We start from the raw sequence: 25,943 nt of genomic DNA on the forward strand, positions 1-25,943 counted from the left end.
GACGTCTAAGCTCTGAAGAGAACAGCAGAAGGGAAGGAATGGCCACGTACTAGGAGTAAGACTTAATCAGACATTTATTGCAGGGTTTTCTACAGTTCCGACTAATAACAAATTCAGCCCTAGATGACGTCTAAACAAATTGCTCAGCATGGTAAAAATGAAAAATGGATAAATGACCTAAACCTCTCTTATATAGCATTTTTTGTTTACCAGATGGATCCCACGGAGGAAGCCAGTGGGTTTGGGGTCTAAATCACGCAGAGGGAATGACAAACTGATTACAGAATTTCTAAGCTACACATGAATATGAAAACTATTCAGTAGGCAAAGAAATCCATAGCAGTACAATATTCTGAAGCAAAGTACTATGGGAAGTACTTTCAAGAGAACAGTCCAGAAGAACTTGTACCACAGTTAATGAAAAGAGCTAATTAAAATTTCAAACCATCCATCTAAACAGAAGTATGGAACAGTGATAGAAACAGAATTAGTTACACGAGACAACCATCTAAGAGACTTTTAGAGGGAAGCTGTCAATTTTCATAAGACCCCATTTTCTGGAGCTTAGCTGCAATATCTGAATGAAACCTCCCACACACTGTGAAACCTGTGCTCCAAGCAAGGTCTTTGTCTAAATGGAAATTTTTGTTTAGCAATTTTGACAGCAGTCTGCTCATGCATTTTAGCAGCATAAGAATCTAAAATAAAATGGTAAAGTGTTTTTGTTACTACACTAATAAACTTAAGCAGAAATGTTCTGAAAATGAATGTGAAAGAGCATACAGTAATTTCCACATCACTTTCAAAACAGATACAAAAATATATTCACAAAGCTTTTAAAGCTAACAACAAAACAAATGAAATCTGCTAGAATGCTACTTAGACTGGAGCTAAAATAAACAGCTGAGGAATTGAAAGGAAATTTAAACTTTGGTAATAACATCACAATTTGAGATATCCTGAACTAAAATGAACTAACAGAGTCAAGTCATCTAACAAAAAATGCTTCAAGCTTACATTCTCCAACATCCTGCTTCACATTCCTCTTAAGGTCTCTACAATAATGCAGTAAGTGCCAATATAAGCAGGCTCAAGACACGCTGCAGTTTCAGTTTTCTCCAGATCTGAGAATCCTCTCGATGTTTTACTGATCTTCTCCAGATATTAGTTATCTACTAACCAGAGATCTTTTTTAGTTATTTGATTTCAGCCATTAGTTAGCATGGTGAGCCCATTAAACTGATCTTGCTTTAAGTTAACTGAAACTTCAGGGGAACTTCTGATTTGTAAATAGGTGCCGAGACTAGAGTTGTACCAACAGTCTGTCACAAAGACAACTGATTAAAGGAAAGCCTCTAACAGTAGAGATACTAAAACTAGTCTAGACACAGCTCAGGCTTCCTTGTTCATTCATTTTGGTTAGCAGTTATTTCCATGTCACATATGTTGTGTCTCACGACAAGCCATAACCTCTCCCTACTTCTATGCACATAGCTCTTCTGTTAATGACTTCTGATTCACGATAGAAATCAGTATTAGGGCATAATGTAGATTTTCAGCTGGTTTCATACAAACAAGCGAGCATAACCAAGCATCAAATATACAACTTCCCTTAGCTAACAGAACATTAAGGATGTAAAAAGTTTTCTCAGGCAAAACTAATATACCACCCTATACCAATAATTCAGCTCATATCTCCACTGCTTTCGACATTGCTATTTACCTACACTGCCTTAAATCACTACTAAATAAACCCATTCACTTAGTGGGTATAATCTGCTTTCCATTTTTATCTAATCTAGTTAATATTTTTCAATGCATGTGCCCACTGCAGATCAAGGAAGTGGGTAATAAGAATGACAGAAGGAAGGAAAGTTTCATTATACTGTACTTCCCCACAAGACCCATTTACTCTTTTCTGGAGGCAGCATGTGATGTTACTTTACATCATCACTGCCCCATCCCACATTCATCCAATCCATGCCTTTTCAGTAAGGTGAAAGAGGAGTCACCTCCTTTAACAACTGATTAGCTATTTCAACAAAAAAGGAAAAGCTGGTAACAGCAGAAAAAGGCGATTTGCAAAATATTTATAAAATGTTATTCAGTAGGTTGGCACTATGCCATGTATTCCCCACATGAAGCATTAAAATAATTTAGGATAAAGCATTCTTAACAGAGCTGAGATAAATTAATGTTTTGTTATGTAAGAAATTCCAAAAAATTAGGTATCGAACAACTGAGTTCAATGTCAAAGTATTTCAATTTTTAAACCACGTTTGAACATGATCCTTCTGCTAGAGATTAGTTCTAGTCCCACAGCCTCACCTTATTTTGTGGGCCAGACTGCCTGTGAAGGGAACATTTTGGGGACAATCACCCATGGAAGATGGCACAGGCCACAATGAAAAGATTCCCCTGTTCATATTGTCACAGCTTGAAAAATAAGGAGCTAGACTACTTCCACTTATGACAACAAAGGATATGGTGGACTGCCTCCTACAGAAACCAAATCTGCATCTGTATTTACCTTGCAAATTATACTTCACTGTGTGTTTGTAGAACACATTGCACTGTGGGAACCCAATCCTATCTGAGAGCCTCTGGGCGCTGCTGCCAAACAGCATCAAAGGGCAGGCAGTGAGGCATAGCATAGTATTTGAGGAATCTCAGTGGCATGCGTTTCCACAATTTTAATATTTTTGCTGTTTAAAAGTGACTACCTGACGTTCAATTTCCAGGGTTCCTACAACATATTCTTGTCAAGAAAACCCACTGTATTCATCTGTTTTTTCCTCCAGAGGTAACATCATGTAGAACAGAAGAACAAAAACAATCCTGAACAATAATTCTGATTCCCTAAGGTAGTAATTTTGGACCACAGAATGCACAAAAAAATTTTTTTTGTTCTTGATTGCATTCTTTCATTCCTACTAGTACAAAATCAGAATGGTAGAGTTTACTGTATCAACAGTAAATGTTCTGTTTAAATACCAAAAAATCCTATTGGTTAAACTAATGCTAAAAATACACTAAAAATTGGATCCCCTATTGCCTGTTTCAAAAAGAAACTTGCATATTAGCAATAAAAGTACTGCCAATGTTAAGTTTTGAAGGTTTTTAATTACAACCAGCATTTCAAGTACATTTCACAGTTCATATATTATTAGCGGAGCTCTTGCCAAGTGAATTATTAAATTGCTGCACTGAAGAAAATACATATGTTTCTATTTTCAGTTCATTATTTCTATATTGCATATTACAATAATGTAAAGTACACTACAAGCCACTAAAAATAATTTATTAGTTCTTTCACTCTAAAGCATGAATAGTAATAACATATTTACCATGTACTTAATACTACAGATATATCTTTTAATGACAAAACTTTGGGAAGATTTTCCTTAAGAATTCCCACTATGTTAACACAAGCTAATGTTACACCATGTAAGGTCTTCTCCTTCAAGAAACATTGGCTTACATTAGAAGCAGGTTAAGTTGCCTTGGATGATACCAAGGAACTTGGCACCAAGCTCCTTCCAGCGGCTAAACTACCTGGAGCTAGACAAACAGGAACAGAGGACAACTGATGGGTGTAAAGAGGGTCTGTACAGTGAAGGTCATGCAAGAAATAAAACCATCCTTTGAAAACTGAAGCAAAAATACAGTACAAACCAAAAGGCCACAGAATGACTGGAAGGAAAGGTGACTCAGAATGGCTACACAGAGCTCCAGATCAGTATTCTGGCAGGCTGCACTGCTACAGATAAAACAAGCAGCTAGAATTCAAATTCTACACGAGGATTCCCGATTAACATGCATGATAGTTGATACTGGAAGTCATAACTAAAAGGGGAATAAAAAAATCCTCTGATATCCCTTCTTAATTACCAGTTTGGATTCAAATCATGTCAACCATGACTTTTTTTTTTTTCATGTTTTTAAGATAAGGACTGCAAGGATCAAGCTTGTGACGTAAGGAATTCCATTTACAAAGAAAAGGCCATTTTAGAGCTATCCATTGTGTTCTGAGAAAAAGAAGCAAGCAAAACACATGTAAAAGGTGATTAGGAAAAGTGACAAAAGGCTATAGGCTAAAGGAATCATAGGACTGCAACATCAAGTCTTCAGTAAGGATATTCTTCTCAGTTCTGTTTTTACTGGATATATATCACCCCATCAATGAAGATGATATATTAAAAATTGGTAAACTTTAGTTCCCCAAACAAGAGAAGGTCATTACTAGAAGGTTAACATAGAAAATTCATAAGAAGGTGACTTTCACTACCAGCAGCAGTCTCTTCACTTGCAATACAGCTTAATCGTTAATTCTTCAGATGAAAGTGGCACATGCTGATCTATGCCTTCTGCCTGAGCAACTCCATTCTCATGTGGGGAAAAAAAATAATAATAAAAAAAAATAAATTAAAGATCTAGTCTACCAAGGATTTACCCAGATAATTTCTATTAAGTTTAGCAGAAGTTTAGCACAAACTCCACTTGGGTTAATGAGCTAATAAATCCCTTGGACTCAAATATTTTCCAAAGGGAACAAGACAGCAGCACAGTGTGCTACAAAACTTTATATATATATATATATATTTTTTTTTTTTTTTCCGAAAGTAACTGGTTATAAGGAAATGTCTATTCAATGAGTATTGAAAAGTAATGCATTTCATTAAAAAAGTGTTTTCAAACTTGCTTGCATTCACCCACAATTTCCCATTACAAAACCTACCTTTACCACTCACACTTTTAAGATTGCTAGGTGCTAGGGAAAAAAAAAAAACATGTTGCAAGACACTTGCATCTCCAGGACAGAAGGATTACAGACAGAAACACCAAGCTCATAGTTCTTGCACAGCAACCCCGACACTCACAGGAATGGATGATTGGACACACTCTATTGATTGTTTGGACTTGCAGAAAAAGTCTGACATCTAGGAATCACTGAACCTACTGGTAACATTATGCCCATGTGCAGTAGTTTCAACAGCTCTCAGCCATACCGGACTCACAGTATGGGAACTGAAGAGTAAATTTACACTTGTGCAGTGGGCATTTCAGTTAACATGGTTCCAGTTAACAACTTGTTTGCCAGGACTCTGGAAGTCACAGATAAATTCTGCTTCAAAGCTGAAGTCTCCAAGGACACTGGGATGAATTATAGACTTGCTTGTGATGTATAATTTTATCAGACAGGAAAACAAACCTGCACTAATCAGCCCCGCTCCACACACACACATTGAAATAAAGCTAAGTGTTATTCTTGGAAATAAAATAAGATTAAAGTATATGCATATATTCCTAAATGGAAAGATAATGAGACAGGTGCCTCAGGGTGTGAACACTAGAACTCATAAAAGGGAAAAAAAAATGAAGTGTATATTAAGAACAGTTCCTTGGAGTCTAAAATATTATTCAAGGGCAGAGGAGGGGGAAGCTTATCAAAACAATGTAAGATAGCCATCATTTTTTAAATTTAGAAAGTCCTTTTCTATGAGCATCACACACACCATTTTCCTTTTCTTGTATTATCTTATGTATTATTAAGATTGTATCTTAAGTATTATCTTGTATTATCTTATCGTATTGTCATTACCTTATGAACTGACGTGAATGTTTAAAAAAGAAAAAATCTGTCAGTTACTAGCTTGCTAGTAGATTATGTCACTAGCTATGGTAAGAAATTTAATTTTAGCAGGGAGGGTTCCACACAAAATATCATTACGAAGTAGAAATATTTAGAAAGAATCATTGCTGTTGACATATTTTAGTTCAAGTGGTGGTAGCAGTGCAGAAGCCTGTGCTGATGAGTTCCTGTCTCACACCAGCAGGTTAAGCAACATGTTGATCAGGCATCCTGCTGTCTGTGCTCTGTGATACAGTGATTAAAATACTTCTGGCCACTAGCTTCTCAACAAACACCAAGCATTCAAAATCCTTGCTAACATCTAATCCTGAACACCCAGAGGGTTGGCTCCAGTACTGTTGTTTTTCCAGACAGTGAAATACAGATTACCCAACCTGCTGTGCCAACAGAAGAGCTCACTTTAGGAAGCCAGAAGGTCATAGAAGTAAGGGAATATCCAGGTTATCCTTCTCCTGGCCTGTTGAATATCATGTCCCATGCACATGTTCTCTCAGCCTTCCCTTATTTTCTAATTTTGCCTCATTCACCTCCTCGGTCCCTTCCTCACTTTACTCCTCTGCGTGCTTCTATTCTGAGTTTTTCTGCCTCATATCAGACAGCTTTCTCTTAAGATAGGTTTGGTGGGTTAGTTTTGGTTTTTGTTTGTTTCTTTTTAAACTACTTCCCTCTCTTCACATCACAGAATCAATACAAGGATGGACCTGGATTCTGTCCTGCTCTATCTCATTCATACCATGATTAAATGACCTTGATTCACAGCTAGTTTACAAAAGTTAGAAGAACGAATCAGTATGCAAGTCAGTGACAGGTTGTCCTGTAGTTCACCACTGGGTATAAGATGGCTTCTGTGAAGCTAAACATTCTAAAACTGCGAAGCGCTGAGTTTTGAAACCTGCTCATCAATGTGCAAATTGGCCCACACCATTTTGACACATGCTGATGTACAAAACAGCGAAAGAGTAAAATGAAATACAGACTGTACTTTTGACACTTAGCAAAAACAAAATGCCAGCCACTCTAACACAGAGCTTACAGGGCAGCACAGGCTCCAAAGCAGCAGGTCACTGACTCAGTGGTTCAGCAGTGAGAGCGCTGCTCCTTTTCCTCAGGGAGGAGACTTAGCACTACCACCATGGTGAAGGACTCGTCTGTATTACTGTAAAAAAGAGCGCTTCAACTCCTGAGACCAGATAGTTAATACATGAAGTAGTTTACAACATCAATGGTCAATGACAACAGTAGTTATGTGAACAACGAGCTATCATGATAACAACAGATAGTGGTCTGAAATCTCCAGTACCTTTCAGCTCTAAACAAAACAAACAAACAAAACTGTTCCCTCTTCTCTTCTAGAGTGGGAATTCTTTCAAATCTTCTGAAGAAGAACTGGAATTACCTCCAGACTCCATAGGGTCCCTTGAATGACAAACCAGGCAAATGGTACAAGCTAACAGTATTCTCTGCTTCTAACTGACTTAAAAAAAATATGAAAAATCCTTGATTAGAGCATTTGGTAATAAGATAACTAAGAAATAATACATTTGCAAGTTTGATTGTTTTTCTAATCACAGAGTGAGTTTACCTTCTGATATTAACAATGAAAGTTAACACCTCTAGTAAATTTGGACTGGTACTCCTGAGTAGCTTGTGCTCCACAGGCTACCCTCTGCAAGAGGTCTGCAAGAAGTAATGGAGGAAAACAAGTCTATTGCCATTAGGATTAGATTTCGTCCCACAAAAGTTCATATCCACCACTAGAAAAAAAAAAAAAAAAATTGAAAATCAGAAAATGGATGAAAGTAACTTTTCATCATTAATAGAACCATAGACATTTTTTTCAGCTACAAAAGTGCTTACATCAGAAAAAGGGATACAGAAGAAAATCATTTGAAAATAATCCTCTGTCAAAGAAAGACTAGTAAAAAGACACTATTTTCAGTTAGGAAATTTAGTCACTAAGGCTGGGATTGGTACCTATAAACCTTGTGATGCTGCAGAAGACCAGTTTCAGTTCCTCAATCAGATGACAGGATGAGGGGGAATGGTTTTAAACAAAAAGAGGGGAGATTTAGATTAGAGATTAGTAGGAAAATCTTCACTCAGAGGGTGGTGAGACACTGGAATAGGTTGCTCAGAGAAGCTGGGGATGCCCCATCCCTGGAGGTGTTCAAGACCAGGTTAGACAAGGCTCTGAGCCACCTGATTTAGTGGGTGGCGTCCTTGCCTATGGCAGGGGGTTGGAACTGCGTGATCTGTGCGGTCTCTTCCAGCCTGAGCCATCCTGTGATTCTATGATTCCCTGAAGCTGGAAGCATGTCACAGTGTCTTTGCTCAAGACAATACGTCAATGGTTTACTCTTCACAGCTTGTCCTGGCATTTCCTCTCTCCTGTCAGTCAGTATTATTTAGAAATGTTACAGTTCTTGACAACAGGATTGTCAACATATTATTAACAGGTTTAAATATTTTGTAGGTTTAAATATTCACTCATACATAACCTTAAACCGCAATTCTATTTACAACTACTTTGTACTGTATATGTAAGGATAGCAAATTAAGCTCACTTCTATTTATTTATGCAGTGCTATGAACAGTGTCTTTGATATTTTACTACTTTTGGAAAGTACTATTGCATATTATTTTACTTGCCTGAGGTGCTACTTTCCTAGCTGAAGAAGGAAGATTATTCTCCAAAGAACATAAGGATAAGGTGAGCTGTCTGCTTGTCTTACTATCCATTCCCAAGTAATTTGGGGATCATTGGACAATTTCAACTAAATCTGGCAGATAAGTGTAAGTCTCAAACATATTTGTGATCCTACAAGCTTTGATAAACTGAGCAGCCAGGTGACTGAGACAGATATGTCTCAGCAGAGGCACCAAACACTCCTCTGATTGAAGTTTTGGGTATTTTAAATGGAATTGTGATGGTATTCTCAGAAGAACAGAAAGAAACACATGCAGCTGTGTTGCAGTACTGAGCCCCGGGGGACTCCACTAGTCACTGGCCTCCAGCTGGATTTGACTCCATTCACCACGACTCTTTGGGCCCGGCTGTCCAGCCAGTTTCTAACCCAACAAACTGTACACCAGTCCAAGCCATGAGCAGCCAGTTGCAGTACCTTAATGTTGATCTCCTGTATTAGTCATTCAAATCAGTGATTTGACTATATTTGACTACTAAAAAAAACAAAACAAAACAAACAAACAAAAAAAAAAAACCACAACTGTTCTCATTACACATGAAGGGAGAAGAAGAAAGTCCATCTGCAACATCCTTTACATAACTTGTAACATTTCCATCAATTCCATTGAACTATCCTTCTTTTGAAATTAGTTTATCTTAGCTTCTGTCAGGATAAGGAGTGCAAAAATTGCCCTCCAAAAATTAACAATCTATTGCAAGAGATGTTAGCACTGGAGTGGGGATTAATCCTGGAACACAAAAGATTTAAAGGAAAAGGGATACATTTTTGTATGTGAAGGAAGAGATAGCACTCTAAGCATCATGCTCAGGAGATTCAACTCCCATTTAATCTACTTTTGTAAGTCTTTCCTTGACTGTCCTTTTTAAACTGTTTTATATGAAGGTGGAAATAACTGGACTACAAATATTTTCATAAAATCAATTCAAAAATAATATTCTGAATGCATGCAAACATCGACTGAATTTATAAATGCACAACAGCAAGTACTTCAAGCCATTAGAAGCCAACTGTGAAGCAGCACACTACTAACCCTCTTAAAAGATCACTCCCACTTTATTACCTAACTGCCTTTTGACAAAGAACAACATGCTTTATCTTGTTTAGGAAGAGGAATTTCAATAAAACACAGCACTGTGCTGAACCTGGATAAATCCACAAACTACAAAGTGCACCAAAAACATAACATGGGTCATTGCCCATCACTCGTTTAAGGTGTAGTTCTCCCACAATTTTATTTCCTTCCCTCCTCCCACCCCCCTTCCAGGGAAAGGGGGGGGGGGGAGGAAGGGGTTGAAGACATGTATCAGAAACATTCATTCTTTAAGGATATATAGTATATCCTCACTAGTATTATCCATTTCACACTTTATTTAATTCAGATGACTATGATATGGCCCTCATGATTTATTTCACTTGAGCTTCTTGGATTGTTTCAAAATTCCTCCTTAGAGACTCTGATTTTTGTTAGGGATGCACACTGATATTCTGTGACACGGAATGTGGAAATGGAATTTAAAAATCCATTCCCAAGTAAAAACATGTTACAAGCACAAATTAACTTCTCTGCTGTTTCACTTTTTAATTGTTTTATCACCTCTTGTTAGTCACAAAGCCCAGTCTCATGGATGGCACAGTTACCTCCAGTGCATTTAAAATAACTTTAAATAACATGTTTGCTAGTCTTTTTTTTTTTTAAATGCCTTGGTTGGTTGTTACCAGAGAAGAAATAAATACATATATAGATAGATGTTAGGTGATATTATGTAATTATTGCTTACAACAATAAAAAATACGTAGTCTGCCATATTCTCTTTTGCACTGCTAAATCTGTTCTACAATTAGAAACAAACAGATTTTGACACACAGAGAAAGAAAAATTCTTGAAAAACCCTACTATCTCCAAGCACCATGGAATTTTACAAAAAGATATCCCTTTTAAATCAGAATAAATGAAACAGACTCCATGGCATACTGACTGGAAGCAAAGGGAAAGGTGTCTATTCAGAGCCTAGCCTTCTCACAACCTATCATCAACAGCTGCTTAAACAAGCCATTTTGATTTTCATGTATTTTTGCACAGTGTACGCAAAATGGATTTAGCAATCCTTTATATTTCTAGAATTGTTTAGACACGTAGATCTTACAGTGTATGTGCCATAGCTTCGTTTTACAGCTGCTGAAAAAAGACATATGCATACTATGGCTTTCTCTGAAACCTGCTGGTGTAATGAACAAGATCTACATCTCTCATGTTCAGGATACAAACTCTTCACAAGCATACCAAGTTTAACTCTACAGCTAAATCATTATAACAACTACATTGCTCCTCTGGGAAAGTGGCTTCAGTAAGATTTCCTTACATTAAACTTACAGAAATGCAAAACGCTAAGGCAATTAACGGCAAAAAAGTGGGATAACACCCCTATCCCCTGCTTTCCAGCTCTACATTCCTTCCTTTGCAGAGGGCAATTCACTTTTTTAAATCTCGTCTTACAGACCCTCATCACGATGGCTTTTTAGTTGGTGTACATTTAACTCCCAAACCAAGAGTTACTTTTTAGCTGATAGTTGCCCACAACCACTTTCAACAACAGTATGACTTCTGTAGGTGCACACTTCAGAAGTGTGGAAAGAAAAGTCTGAAAAAGGAACTATAACTGGGCAAAGTATAAGTTTTCAAATGCATATATAGCTGCCAAAAACAGACAAAAAACACAGATATATTCAGGATAATCTTGAAAAATAGCATGCCCGGTTTCAGCTTCCATCTGCTAGCCCCTTCAGCTGCAGAACTGATCAAAACAGGGTCACAATGATCTCTTTCTGTAACAGCAAAATTGTACCTTTTTTATTCCTCTCTTCTGAGAAGCAGGTGAATTGCTTTTCATCAGGCTTTCAACTTTTTTTTTTTTTTTTTAAAGTCACCTTTGAAAGCAACCCTTGAGATATGTAGGCCTAATAGGTTTAAGTTTCAAACAGTTCCAGGTTACTGCAAACAGGAGGTCACAATCTAAAGACTCTGAGGCAATGAATGCAACAGTGAGAATCTTAAGCTACATGGAGATAACATAACACTTCCCTGGTACTTTTATGAGGGGGGGAAAAAAGTGACTGGCTGATAAAATTCACAATTCTGGAATAAGTGCTAGTGCAGGTAAGCGAAACAGACATTCCAGAAAGGGAGGCCTGGGGTCGAGATCGAGCTCTAGAAAAGCATTCCTCACACCACTTGGCAGCAGCCTGGCTCTGAAGTGAGGCATTCCCCACTCAGTCAGGCCCAGACAGCTTCTAACCCTAAACTGTTTGGATTCAAACCTTCCTATGTCAGAAGACTCTACGAAGAGGGGAGGGCAGTCCTTCGTACTATTGTTACAGTGAAAAACTCAACTCAAAATCAAAAATTCTGATTAACCACAGTTCAGGTTTACTGTGATTTTCAGCTCTTTAGTACTTTGTGGAAAAGGGTTCAAAGACAATGTTGATAAAGTGAGAATAATACATCATATATGCTTTCATATGATAATTTCTGTGCAAGTGGAAAATCAGAGAACAGTTCAAACAAATGCCTTTCATGCCCAGAAATTTGATTCCCCTTATAAATGCCTCAGGCATCAACATAATGCTCTCCTCTTGTGTCCAAGCTCCTCCGATTTTATTTAGAAAAATACCCTTTGAAAAAAAACACAGGGTTTGTTTGTTTTAAGTCTTGTTCACCTCTTCACACAGCAAATCTCCTTTCAGGATATTGTGAAACTTCTATAACAAGGGCAAACACAATATGGGATCAATTTTTAAGAATGCTTTCTATGGCTGAAAAGTAAACAGAAATGAAGACAGATACTCATTATTTCTCTGAAAACAGACTACCCTTTATCAAATAGACTACTGGTAGTGATGATGAATGGAACATGTTTCACTGCCACTTAAGAAGATTCTAGCGTTAAACCCAATTATGACATAAACCTCACACAGTACAGGTATTAAGCCCACTTTGCTAAGGATGAAACCAAAACACACAAATATTTTGTGATTTGCTAGAGTTAAAAATGAAAGCAGAGTCTGACACCAGACCTCTACTCCTGGTGGCTTGTTTACAGTCTAAACAGCAGAACAGATCTTGTTCTTCCAATACAGAAATACCAATTCAAACTCTTAGATGGTGTTCAAAATCCACCAATAAATGTGATCACAGTTCATGCAGAGATTACACCCACGGTATGAAACTAAGAGTAAGGCCTAAAACATAGTAGGTAATCAAATTCTTAATAAAAAAAAAAAAAAAAAAATACAAACTAAGTTCAAGAGTCTGTAAGAATATGACACTTACAAGGATCCCTATGAGTAACGAAATGGAGGATCTTCAAAACCATACTCTAATTTTTAAAATTTCAAGTTTTTGCTTGCATTCATTTTGAATTTGGCAGTACAAAACAGATGTGCTTGTGCTAGATTTATAACAGAACCTACCTTGGCTTTCAGATCAGCACAAATCTCCTGTTGCTTCTGTTTGTTATTAGCAGACGCTACTTCTTCTTCCTGAGCAGCAGAGGCTTCAGCAACAGCCATCACCGCCTTAAGTAAAAAGGCCTTCCTAGCTTGAATCCAATTTAATATCAAAACTCTGTGTTGATTCCTGAGGAAATTGTAACGATCCCAAACTCTCTCATGAATAACCTAAAAAAGTAAAGCATTTCAGAAAAGCTTAACACCATCCATTAATACCGTATTTTGCAAACCTTGAATACCATTTGTATAATTATTACATCACCAATATCCCTATGGAATCCACAATTAGGGCCTGAAAGTATTCTGCCAGGCATTGGGTATACTGCAGTCTCCCAGTGTCAGTAGGCCGTGACAGCATTCCAGTATTTCCCTGGTGTTGACCCCTATCACATGGCACTTCAGTATCCTGACAAACCACTGTTCTTTCCTGAACTATACTTCTGGAATAAGAATAAATGAAACACATTCTTGCCATAGAGTACATACAATGCAGGTTAGATCCTTTCAATACATCTTCAGAGATAATGAACACTTTTAGCACGATGCTTTTCACAGAATGTTATGATCTCCTATAGAAAAACAGACCACCACTTAAAGCAGTTGTACAAGCATAGTACAGAGAATTAGATTCACTTTTTCTTTCTTAACAGGAAATTTGGAAATTGATTTTTGGCTTGCCAAGCAGCATACTGCCGCTACCAATACACAGTTTTTTATCTTAAATACACCTTCTTTGGCCTTATTCATTGATTTTCGAGAGGACATTCAAGCTTCACAACACTGACAGAAATAGTGACAGGTAAGGCTCCATAGTCTAAGGCATTAGAAACTTGGACCTGTTTTACATCCCAAGAAACTACCGGTTACAAGGATGAAGATGGCCTTCTGCTCACAAGTTCCAAGGGCACCATCCTTGATGCTCACTTCAAGGCCTTTGGCAGGGGCATGCTGACTCACCTGGTGCCTAGTTCATAGATTTCCTCTTGGCTCACAGATCGATGAAGCTAAAGTGGTACCGCTACCTCTGGAGATTTTTTTTTTTGCTCAGATGTGTGTAGGCCACTGTATGAGAGGTTCACATTGCCATCACTGGTCTCTGAAACTCAGGTGAGCCTTACTGGCAAGCAGCTAAACTAAGCTAAGAAACTACTGAGCAAGAAATGTGATGCACAGTTTGTTCTTCTAAAAAGTAGATCTCTGTCATGACCTGCTACCAGATCAAGCACTCAGGTACTAGTCCAGTGATCCATTCTTCAGAAAGAAGGAAGAATAGGAGGCTCTAAGTTTAGTTATGCTAATGTAACAAACATTTTAAGAGCAGATTCTCAGTACTGTTTTAACATTTCTGTATTTGTCATGCTGGTATGCATACCACATTCAATGCAGAATGATGATTTTTAAATTTTAAGTGACTCCCCGAAGAATTAGGGAGACCCATTAATAATGGGTATGTTTAAAAGTACACATATATTATACAAGGCATATAATTCTTGAGACCAGTTCTCACATCCAAAAGTTCTGAAATCCACCAGAACTTTACCTTTGGTGAAATTATGCTATTAATCGGTATCACTACACTGCCACTCCTTTGCACTAGGCACTCCTCAAACATAAGGAAGTAGATGGTCTAAAAATACATGCAGAGATAAGAAAAGACTCCTACTTTCCCTATGACATCCTGAAATGTTCTGGCCTTGAACTGGGTTTCTCTATTAGCTGCTATGTGCTTATTCACTGTGGAGTGTAAAAAGAATCAGTAATCAATTTGAAATGCATTATGAATGTAAAAATAGCCTCTCTCTGAGAGCAGGAGATAAGTTTCCACTCTTCCTGCTATATATGTGCCATAGAGCAATTAAAATAACTATTCCTAGACAGTGTGACAATGTTATACATCCTTATAAAAGATAAAAATAACAAGAGAAGCAGAATAGTGAGACATAACTATAAAATTGTATAGCAAAAAGCAATGCTAGCAAACTAGTTTTGTGAATTTGGCAGTAAGAGGTTGCGTAAAATCTCCATGGTGCTTATTTTGAAGAAGTGTATGTTTTTTGTTTGTTTGTTTTTAAGACTGGAACATATCTCATTGTACAGAATAAAATCTATAGTTAAGAAGTCACAAAATAAAAACCTTTGATAAGCATTCTTTAATACAAATGTTCACTACATGCTTTATACAAGAATGTATATAGCTAAACTAACAACACTGACCAGATCGTGCCTAGATTTGTGAGGAAGGTATCTCTGCAGCGCATCAAGGTACAAAGTCCTTCTTCTCTGAAGATCACTTGGATACTGATTGATAACAGTCTGAAAAACCCACTGATCTTCTTCTTTCCATTCAGTGTTCCTACAGAAATTCAAATTCAACACAATCAGATCCAAAGTAATTTAACATTTTAAAAGGAGAAGTTTGGTTCTAGCTGTTTACAAAAACAAACAAACAAACAAACAAACAAACAAAAAAAAAAAAAAAAAAAAAAAAAAAAAAAAAAAGCAAGGCTAAACCTTCAGTGGGTTCTATGACACAACCCTGAACCTGTAAACCTGATATTAGATCAAAACTGGAAAACACAGATTTTCTTTAATGAAACAAAGCAAATGCAGACTGCTTTCTTAATGTGACCTTTTACTGGTTTTTATTTTTATTATTTTTTATTAGGGAACAACATTGTGTTTCTCAATGAAGTTACATTAATAAATAATCACACAGCATGGAAAATATGGTGTGAAAAAGGAAGATGATCGGTTTCTGCCACTGAGCACTAATGAAAAGATTAAAGTGAATGAAATAATATCTGTATGCAGCTAAATAAGGGATTAGTCAAAAAAAATTATGATAGCCACAGAATCATGGCAAGACAAAAGATTCCTGTTTCTTTCAAGTAGGAGGTGAAATAATCAGTATGCCTGCATGCATTTCAGAAAATTAGAGTAGCAAGATGTAATAAACGTCAAAAAAACTCAAGCACAGTAACACAGGTTTGGAGGTTAGATTTTACCCTCAGCCTGAACACGTTGCCACGTAGGCCTTAAATATCAGGCTTTCGTCAGCAGCATTAATGTCAGAGCAGCAATACTAAGTCAGACCAAAAGGTGTCTCTATCCCAGAGACCTCTTCTCAAAAGTGACTAAAAGCCCAGGTATAATTAAAATAAGGTAATTATATGAATCTACACCCCACACCAAATTCCTGCAGCTTCCAACTGTTTGCAGCTCTTGGACTTCCTGTGCCAGCAGCGGTATATTGGTATGTAATGGCCCTGAATTCAGTAAGATGTTAGGACAACTTTATCCTTCTGTAGGCAGAAATACCAGGCATTTAGAAAAGACGACTGAGGTGCTGTCTTGTGAAACAATCGTATGTAATATTAAACTAGATTTTATGATACAATCTACAATTATCTCTAAAGAGAGACCAGTAAAGAAAAATATTTAAAATATATATTTAACACAGTTTAACACAATTTTTGTTTAAAGAATGCTGTGCAATAAAAACAGTGCATAATCACCACTGTAAAATACGCCAGGAAATTGAGAAAGAATATCCCTAGGTCTGCTCATTTAAAGATATGGAATGCTTCACCTACAGACATCCCTCAAGAACGCAGACAAAATAACCCATTTCAATAAACCATTTTTCCAAGTAATGCACTCTCAGGCAAGGAAACCCAACCTCTTGATGACATTTCTCACATTCTCCCCCATCCCACTCCAGCACTTTCCACTGTTGCTTGCTTTGCCATGAAGTTGGCATGAATTTGGACTGAGTTCCATTATTTTCACCTACCTAATAGCATTCATTTTGTAGCTTTCTTCAAGCAGACAGAAGAGTTTTATTTTTACCTTTCTGGTCTTAGAGATGACCAGGTAGGAAAAAAGAAGGATTTGACCTTCACCCACCTTTATGGAGACACCTAGTGATCAGAGTTTCTTCCTTCTCTTCGTTCAATTCCCCATTTAATGAAATAAAAATGTTTCTTAGCTTACTACACCATTTTCAGCATAGAATCATTATTCCATGATCAAAATGGCGGCAACATATAACCAAATTAAGAAGAAACATTAAATAATTTATTCCATAACTATGAACACCTGGTTTCTTGCCCTCCATGTGTACTTTCCCTATATTGTTTTTCTTTGAATAAATGTTAAAAGTTACTCTCATCTTTACCCAGATGACACAACGAAGATAACCGCATAATGAAAAATCACATCCTACTTCCTTCAATAAATTCCAGCAACGTTATTAATGCCATTAGTGCTACAAACAAAACAAAACAGAGCACTGCAGTGGTAATAAGTATAGAGAGAGATTCCACATATAACTTTTTTTGTTTCATTTTGGGGTGGGGGGGGACACAATATGAAGCATTAACTCTTAGCTGACCCTCTGTTGTAGTGAGTTTGTGTAACTTAACTGTTTATCAGAGTAAAATGAAAGCAACTCATTGAAAATTAACAACCACAATGACCAAGTGTCCGCAGGTAATAGTACCACGTCACAGTACAAAGGTAATACACTGATACTTAGATCTTTGCTTTTCCAAAGAGAAACATTCACAATCTGCATCTGCTGACAGCTTTAGAGTTATTCACAAAATGTGCTAGTAATAAAAAAATAAAAGTTCAACAGCAGCCTGACTGGAATGAATGAAAAGGATGCCAGCTGAACAGACCCAACGAACTGGCACAGTTAGCGTGGCACACGATGTCACACCCAGCCACTCCTCACCTTGCTGCTCACTGACTTCCCTGTCTACCCAGGACTTCAAATATTTCCTCTGTGGGGATGCTTTACAGTACAGTAGTGCAAACTCAGATGGAAAAGCTCCACAGCACTTGTGCAGTTACAGATTTAGGACTAAGAATACTAGAGTAATAAACTGGACTTTGACACTGATTAATGTTAAAATTAATACAATAGTGCATGGAGCTCTATTTCCCTCAACAATCTTATCTGATATAATTGTATTATTCTTACTCTCCACCCATTTTCTTTTTGCTTCTTATAAACCGTGTGGAATATCCGACAAACAATTTGTAGGACACAGATGTTTGCTATTAAATCCAGCATTATGAGGAGAAATAGAGACTGCTTTGAAATCAGGGAAAGAAAAATATTTAGCTCCTGTAAAAAGTTTATTTGCAGTGACTGACAAGACTGACAACTACCAAGTAAGTGCTAGAGACAACATAAAATGTGGAATCACATTAGCAAATGCAGACATTCTCTAGTAATTAAAGTGTTTCTTTATAGGTGATGGCTTAAATTTCTCATGAAAGACAATGAATATAGATGTCTGAGCAGAGGGTTTTCTCATATGCTAAGAAGAAATAGTGCCCAGGAGAGTAAAATGGGATTAAGGAATCCATTAAACAGGGAATGGTTGCAGTAATAACTTGTAACCTTCAGGTTGTAGGGCTTGTACAGCGGACACAGTTCTCCAAAGATAACAGCTCCTGAGCTTTGATAAAGAAGTGCCACTGGGAAGATGTGCTATTTTTGCAACCTTTACTGCCTCTGCAGAAGATGTCTTGCAACTGATCCTCAGAAATGAGTGCTTTGAAAAGCTCCCTGTAGAGAAAAGGGAGGAGTTTAATGAAATCTGTTCATTTATTAATTTTAGAATCTGTGTGAAATATGGGCTTTCTGAAGAGTAACTTTAATGAACAAATTAATTATTCTTTGCCATGCATGACTTAAATATCTGACTGCAACTGATGCTGAGTACCATTTCTTTTTCTTAAGATAACACAGCATTCTTTCCAAACATTCAAGTTCATGAACAAATGTAGGTCTTCCATCTACAAGAGTGAGGCAGAGTAAGATCCATCTTAATCAGGAAACTTCACACCACAAACTTGAGAGCAGGGAACAGCACGGGTTCTGTGCTCAGAAGGCTGGTCTGGTGACCTGCTGTGCCTCCAGAGCACATGGGCAGGCACACCAGTTCCTGCACCAGTCTCCACCTCAGTTTTCTCATCTCTGCAAGGATCCCTCTGACTTGTATATTGCTCTAATAGCTAGCTAATGATGCATCTCAATTTCAATCTCTCAAGTAGACTTATAAATAAGATGGAGAGACAGATGTCCTCTTCGCTCAGACAGATAATGACAGGACAAGGGGGAATGGTTTTCAACTATCAAAGTGATTTAGATCAGATGTTAGGAAGAAATTCTTCACTCAGAGGGTGGTGAGACACTAGAAGAGGCTGCGGATGCCCCATCCCTGTAGGCATTCAACCTGGAGGCCAGGTTGGATGGGGCCCTGGGCAACCTGCTCTAGTGGGTGGCATCCCTGCCCATGGCAGGGGGTTGGAACCAGGTGCTCATTAAGGTCCGCTCCAACCCGAGCCATTCCGTGATTCTATGATCTCTGTACTACCTAGGAACAAGACAGAGAAATTGAGAGGGGCGGAGGATACCCTGGGGAGCTAACAGCTACAGCTAGAGCTGCAAGTAGCTTATTGTGAGTAGGAAAACACTGACTGCCAGTGTCTTGATTTGTCAGCTGTGCCAAGCTTTGTCAGCTGCGCTTAGATTTTGTCAGCTGTTCATAGACAAACAGCTAAAAAAAGCATTGTCCAGCCCAACACAATCCAGCCCAGCATGATCCATTCCAGTATATTCACAACTATAAAACAGACAGAATTACAAAATATCCTGCCTGATTAAATGCAAGACATTCCCTTACTTAAAACTCTTGTAAAATTCCAGAAAGGAAGACCTCACCTAAAAAGAATCTGAAAAGCACCATCACATTTTAGATAAATATTTAAGTTAGCGTCATGGTGCTTCAGTGACAGGATATTGACAAGCTTATACAAGGCTGAATGTACAACCCAAATTTTAAATATACTGCTTGCTTCTCTTATATACATACGTGTGTGTATATATATATATATATATAATTCTGCTACTAGAAAACACTTCATTATTTTGTTTCAGAACCGAAGCAAGGTGATTGTCTTATATTCAACAGCCCTGCGGCAGCTCTTTCCTTTGAAACACTTACCCAGGGTTAATCCTCAGCTTTACACACCCTGCAAAATACAAACAACTTGGAAGAGAAGTTACCCTTTCTGCCCTATAATCCTCACATATCCTCTGCAATAGCTGGGACAACCTGAACTTGATGCACCACTGTGTGGTTGAATCTGCAGACGGATTGCAACAATGCCACCAAGAGATATGTTAACTTCTCTGTACCAAGTGATATGTTAACTTCTCTATCAATTGAGTCACTGCTGGTTGTTCAGCAGGAACATCCTGTCAATAGACCCAAAAAGAGGGACCAGGTGTACTTGACTTAGTCATAATATTCCTTTCATTTGATGTTGCTGAAGATACAGTGCTAAATATGTAATACTCAATTCATCTTTCAGTTATTCAAATAATTCAGACACCCTTGGAAATTGTGGCAAAAATATAACAGTGCTTAGAGAACCATCGGCTGTAACACACTGGTTCCAAGTCCACAATTTGTGGGACAATGCCCCCCCCAAAAAAAATAAAATAAAATAAAATTGTGTTTCAGCCTCAATACAATAAGTGGATTTGGATTGATCAAACATTCTACTCCTTTTTTTTTTTTTTTTTTTTTTTTTTTTTAAGTTTCTAAAAGCAATACACATTGTAGCATGTACTCTAGCAGGACTGAAAAACACACAAAGAACATCGCAGACCAGATTACCTTATGCTCATTTTTCTTCTTTAGATATTCTATGCACATTTCCAATTTTTTGTTGCAGAAAGCCTGAACAGTTAAACAATGATATATGTATTAACCCAGTGCTCTTTTCTGTACTTTCACACATATGATGACAGAGGAAGAATGACAGAAATAATCCTCAGATCCTTGGAGGAAAAAGTTACGATTATGTTACTACATAATTGTATTGTTCTACTGAGCAACTTCAAATTACAAGAATGAGTGAAAATGTATGGCAGTTGTATTGTCATCTTCAGGTAGACAGCAGTGAGATAACTGCAGAGATATCACAAGCGCTGCATTAGTCAGTAAAGTACAGTGGATACATAAGGTCAAAAATCTACATCACTCAAATTTTCACAGTATTATCTGTTGGATCAAGGTTACCTTGATGAATTATTGAATAATTAAATCTTAAGGCTGTATCTTTGCAAACTCAAAATATTTCCATGCAAATTTTCCAAAACAAATGTAAAAAGTAACAAAAAACATTGTGTTTTATAAACCCCATGTCTTGAAAGTAAGTGATTCTACAAGAAAAAAGCAAATTTTGCCTTTTGTATTGAAAATATTTCAATGTTGTGGATAGAAGCATAGAAATCAAAATGAGCAATAAAGATTCAGGAACAGAAGGCAAACAAAAAGATCAAGATTTAGCTTTAAATTCCATACCCAAGACAATTGCTGATGATTCATTTATGATTTTATACCTTCCCATCTAATCATACTGGCATACACAGACCCAAATCAGGTAATTTGTTCCAGGCAGCCTACCTGTGTACCCCTCTAGCAGGTTGGTGCCACTGCCACTTCCACCAGCTTTTCTTGAGCCACATTCCTCCCCTTTACTCCCCATCTACATAATATTAAACTATTCTGAATCTACATACAGTTTCACATTTATTTGTGATTACAATTACTGCAATGAACCAACATCCTTGAAGAGATTGGACCTATTTATCAACTTTATAAATAAATACGTTTAAGACCTCCCTCAGAAAGGCTGTACTTTTCTGACTTAAATTTGATAGTGTATCACACAGAAAGAATCACTTCTACTCATATAAAAGAGAACATTTGACACACATCAGATTGTTGGTTTTTAATTCATAAAACATTTCACTTATTATTTCAGATGAGTTCTTTAGAAAGAACTGCCTCAATTCTCACAGCTGTGCAAACAGTTACTGGCTTTAACCCCATAGAATTGGGCAGTGAGCCAACTATTTTCTGCAATGAATAAAATAGAACCAGCTATCATGGTAAGGGTAACTGCATGATCTGTAGATTGTAAAATACATTATAGTTTATTTTTTCCCCAGCAAAAGAAATCTAGAAACAGGTGTCATTACCTATATATGACTTTTAGCTGTTGATCAACCTCTTGAAGCTTAGACCAGTACTCATTTGCAAGCTTACAGTATTCCTTGATAATTAAGTTCTTCAAATCTGGATAGGGGAACTCCAAAGATAGTAGTGCTGAAGGAACTTCATGGAAAAGTTTGTTTTTTTCTTCAGAAGAACGCACTAAAGCCTGTGATGAAAAATGCTGCTCAGACTACTCTGCATTATATTTTTTCTCAGAAACTGTTAACTAAACTTACAAGGAAAAGCTTACTTTTCTTTTATAGGCTTCAAGCTCTCTTTCCACAGTCAGACTTTCAAGGTTAAGAAATTCCAGAATTTCTTCCTGTTGCTTCTTCACAAATTCAATCTATTTCATGAAATGCATTAGTGTTACTTCATATTGCTAGAATATGAAATTTCTTATTTGGAAACAAAAAGCTTGATTTCCAGTTTCACACTGCTATGCTTTTACAGATTTTAGTGAAAAATTTGCAGTGCCACAAATACAAAGCCTACTGAATACTCTGAGTTATATCCGTAAAACATTGCTTATAAATAAATAAAAATGCTAAAAAGACAATGATTAGAAACTGTAACGTTAAAATACCAACCTGCTGTAACATGTCAACTGGATTGAACTTATATTTCAGACAAATGTCTTCTGAGAGGTAATGCTGCATTTCAGACATCCACAATTTCAAATTCTCTCTTAGTTGCCAGATAGGAGCTACAGTATTTGTTTGGTATGCATCCCATTCCTTTGATAATTTTTGCTCTATATCCAAATGAAACATAAAGCTTTCTCAAACACACAGAGCATTAGGTAGCACTATACTTCCTAAATCTAAAGCTGTCATGACAGGAATTTAAAAACACAAACAAGTAATCAAGATAATTTTGACTATAATAAAGAACCAAGACATGAACTGGAAAGTCTTACCCAAGTCCCGTATATCCAAAAAAAAGTCATACTTATGACTTCCTTCATCAAGAACAATCTTTACTTCTGCTTCTGCTTTTTCCCTGCAAGACATGAATGAGTTTTTTTGTTTGTTTGCTTTAATACAGAAGATTTGATTTCTTTTTTATTAAATTGATAAGAATGATAAGCTTCAAATACTCTGATAATTAAGTAAAAAGAGAGATTCTCTGCCTGGAAATCTATTAAGGTCAGGCGTTTCACAGAAAAGTAGTATGGAAGCCACCCTCTTTTGAGCAAAACATGCTGTTTTTGATCTGCTGTACATGCAAAATGTAAGCTAGTAGACCTAGGACAACAAAGCTGTCTGTAGTTTGGTCAGCAAGTTACAAGTATTTCTGGAAAAAAGAAAAAGAAAACAAACAAACAAACAGAACATAAAAACACCTGCAGCAGGCCACCAAAAGTGTTCGTTCCTGAAAATTCTAAGATAAGGTACATGCATACATCATTCAAAAGAAGAGAAAACAGCTTCTGCAGCATGAATACAATAGAATAGAATAGTTCAGTCAGAAGAGACCTAAAAGGATCAAGTCCAACTGCCTGACCACTTCAGGGCCAACCAAAAGTAAAAGTACATGTATATTATCAATGACGTTATTCAAATGTCTCTTGAATGCTTCGTTCATCTTTAGCAATGAGAGGATAATTCTGTTCTCATGAGCAATATTAACATTCCCTTTTATAACTGTGAATGATTCAACATACCTAGAGACGCATTGACACTTAAAATGATTAAAAAACATCGGAAAACTTCTGATACTCCTACAAATACAGGCTCTTCAGATTCTGACAGGTCAGCTAAACAGCTGGAGATCACGGTATGTGCCACTGAGTACATGCGGAACATCCACCCTGTTCCGCCCTCCTTTCATCTGTTCTCTTTGCACCTACAGACCTGTTTCAATGCAAGCCACAAACTCTCCTGCCCTGCAGAAAGATTTATCTTCGGTTAAGATATTTTAATGTTTATCCTCCTAATGTCCCTTTAATCAAGTATGCCACACCAGAATCTCTGTCTGCTGATGTATTTCTTTAATAATAACTAACTAAGATTCCTCGGGTCTTACCTGTTCTCACTCAGTCTTTTATGCTCTTGCCACCACACTTGGCGATGCTGTTTCAGCAGCATTTGCTCTTTGTTATTCTTTGAAATTTGTTCTGTTTTTTTAATCTGCAGGAAAATAAATGCTTATAAGTATTTTTAAGTATTTTCAATAGCTTTATCACATGCCTTCATATCAAAATTTAACTACATAATGGTGAACCTAAAGGCTCTTTGCACAACTGTGTTTTCTGAAGAACAATGGGTTGCAGTGTAATCAATTTCCATGAAAAAAATTATTCCACTCCAAATCACAATTAAAATGAAAACTAGAAGAAAATGGACTGTATTTTTTTCTTCCTTTTTCTCCTTTTCTTTCCCATCCCTGTTGTCCAGGTGATAGAGGGGAGATTAGTAAGAGAAATAAAAATAAACTCTTACAGGTGGGAAGATGAAAGAGTAAAAATGTTTCTTTCAAGAAAAAGAATTTCAAAAATTGATTACTGAAAACAGGGTGCTTTTCCAAAATCTATCCATTTAAAGATACTCTGAAATTGAGGGCTCCACAAGGACATTGCTTCCAACTTCAGTTAATAATAGGAAGACAGAGATAGACAGAGTTACTTCTTAAACTAGAGGGAAAGCCATACAGGCTGATGGAATAGCAGCCAGATGATTCGGGCCAATCAGCAACGAAGGAAGAAGGGAAAGAAGTCTATGGCTGCCAGAAACCCCTGAGCTAGGTCAGTTTTATTTTATCCTCCTGCCATCATGACTGTTTCCTGCCTCTCAGTGACTAATCAGGACAAAGCAGGATTTCAGCCCAGCAAACATTTGCTCCTCTCCTGCTACTTTTCTTGCTGCCCAGCCACAGCCTTCCTCTTCACCACCTGACCCCATCCCTCCCCAGTCAACTACTTCTAGTTGCAAAACCCCCCTCTGTTTCCAGAGCCACCCATAAATCACCCCCTATTTTTATTTTTATTATTATTTTTTAATTCCTCCTCCCCAGACCTTCCTTTATGCTGTATCTTTCTACTGCAGAACAGCAGTGAGCAAGGAAAAAAAAATTGGAAATGCTTGTCCCAGTTCATAATAAGGAGTAAGGAATAAAGGTCTCACTCCACATCTAGCCCAGGAAAGAAACACCATTATGAGACATAACTGCTCATTTTTCATTTGTCTCAGGTGGAAGTAATTCACTCTTAAAAATGCTTCGTCAATGTTCCTGCATAGTGAAAGCTGGACAAAGCCACACGCTGCCCCCTCTGCCTTCGCACGCACAAGGACTGCAAAACCTCTGAAAGGCCACATCTCCACTCCCTCTGCCTGCTGCGTAGGTGACAGCAGCAGGCACCTCAAAGAGGAAGCTGTGGGGCATTCCCGTACAGTTCTCATCCACGAGTACTTTTCTTCCTTAAGCAGCCAACAATTGATTTGTCATTTGCTTATTTGGTTCCACATCCATGGAGAAGTAACTCAGAACTTCAAAAACTGGATTACCTGAATCAGCAGCAACAACAAGAAGAAATAGGTGGGAACACATTTTATTCTCTGTGGAGCTTTCAGCATACATATTTTATTATCTACTCATTTGGAAAACACTTGAAAAAAGGTGAAATACCAAAAGACAAATGATGAAAAATTAGTTTCAAAGGGACAAACCATTTAGTGAACAGCTGGAGGAGCGCTTAGATGAGCTACCGTCTTCCCATACCTTTGGGTTTGCCGTTTAGTGAGCTTGTTCACAAAAATGTCCCATGTTTCCCCTGCTGAATTGTAGGTAATGGAAGCAATCAGAAGCCCTCCCTCAGAATGGTATAAAATTAAAAAAAAAAAAAAAAGAATCCATCCACTCTCCAATCTTTTACATAAGTGACACTGACAAGCCAGGTAATACATATTCATAGAGGATACAATGGCAAGCGAGATAGAAAGACACTCAAGCACAAATCTCTAAACAGCTCCCTCAAGTTAACAGGACCTT

General features: G+C 37.3%; 1 protein-coding gene across 1 annotated transcript in view; it reads right to left on the minus strand.

Moving 5' to 3' along the window:
* The window catches only part of CCDC148 (coiled-coil domain containing 148), a gene marked incomplete at both ends in the record, with an annotated part of 51,291 nt that overhangs the window by 17,981 nt on the left and 7,367 nt on the right, over positions 1-25,943 (minus strand). Inside the window, 7 exons of the mRNA XM_084288623.1 lie at positions 12,829-13,035; positions 15,082-15,220; positions 21,938-22,119; positions 22,204-22,299; positions 22,544-22,707; positions 22,873-22,955; positions 23,982-24,085. Coding sequence (XP_084144749.1) covers positions 12,829-13,035; positions 15,082-15,220; positions 21,938-22,119; positions 22,204-22,299; positions 22,544-22,707; positions 22,873-22,955; positions 23,982-24,085 — 975 coding nt within the window. The remainder of the gene's footprint in view (positions 1-12,828; positions 13,036-15,081; positions 15,221-21,937; positions 22,120-22,203; positions 22,300-22,543; positions 22,708-22,872; positions 22,956-23,981; positions 24,086-25,943) is intronic.

The sequence above is a fragment of the Netta rufina genome (genome assembly GCF_964035555.1).
Source record: "Netta rufina genome assembly, chromosome: 6".
Lineage (NCBI taxonomy): Eukaryota > Metazoa > Chordata > Aves > Anseriformes > Anatidae > Netta > Netta rufina.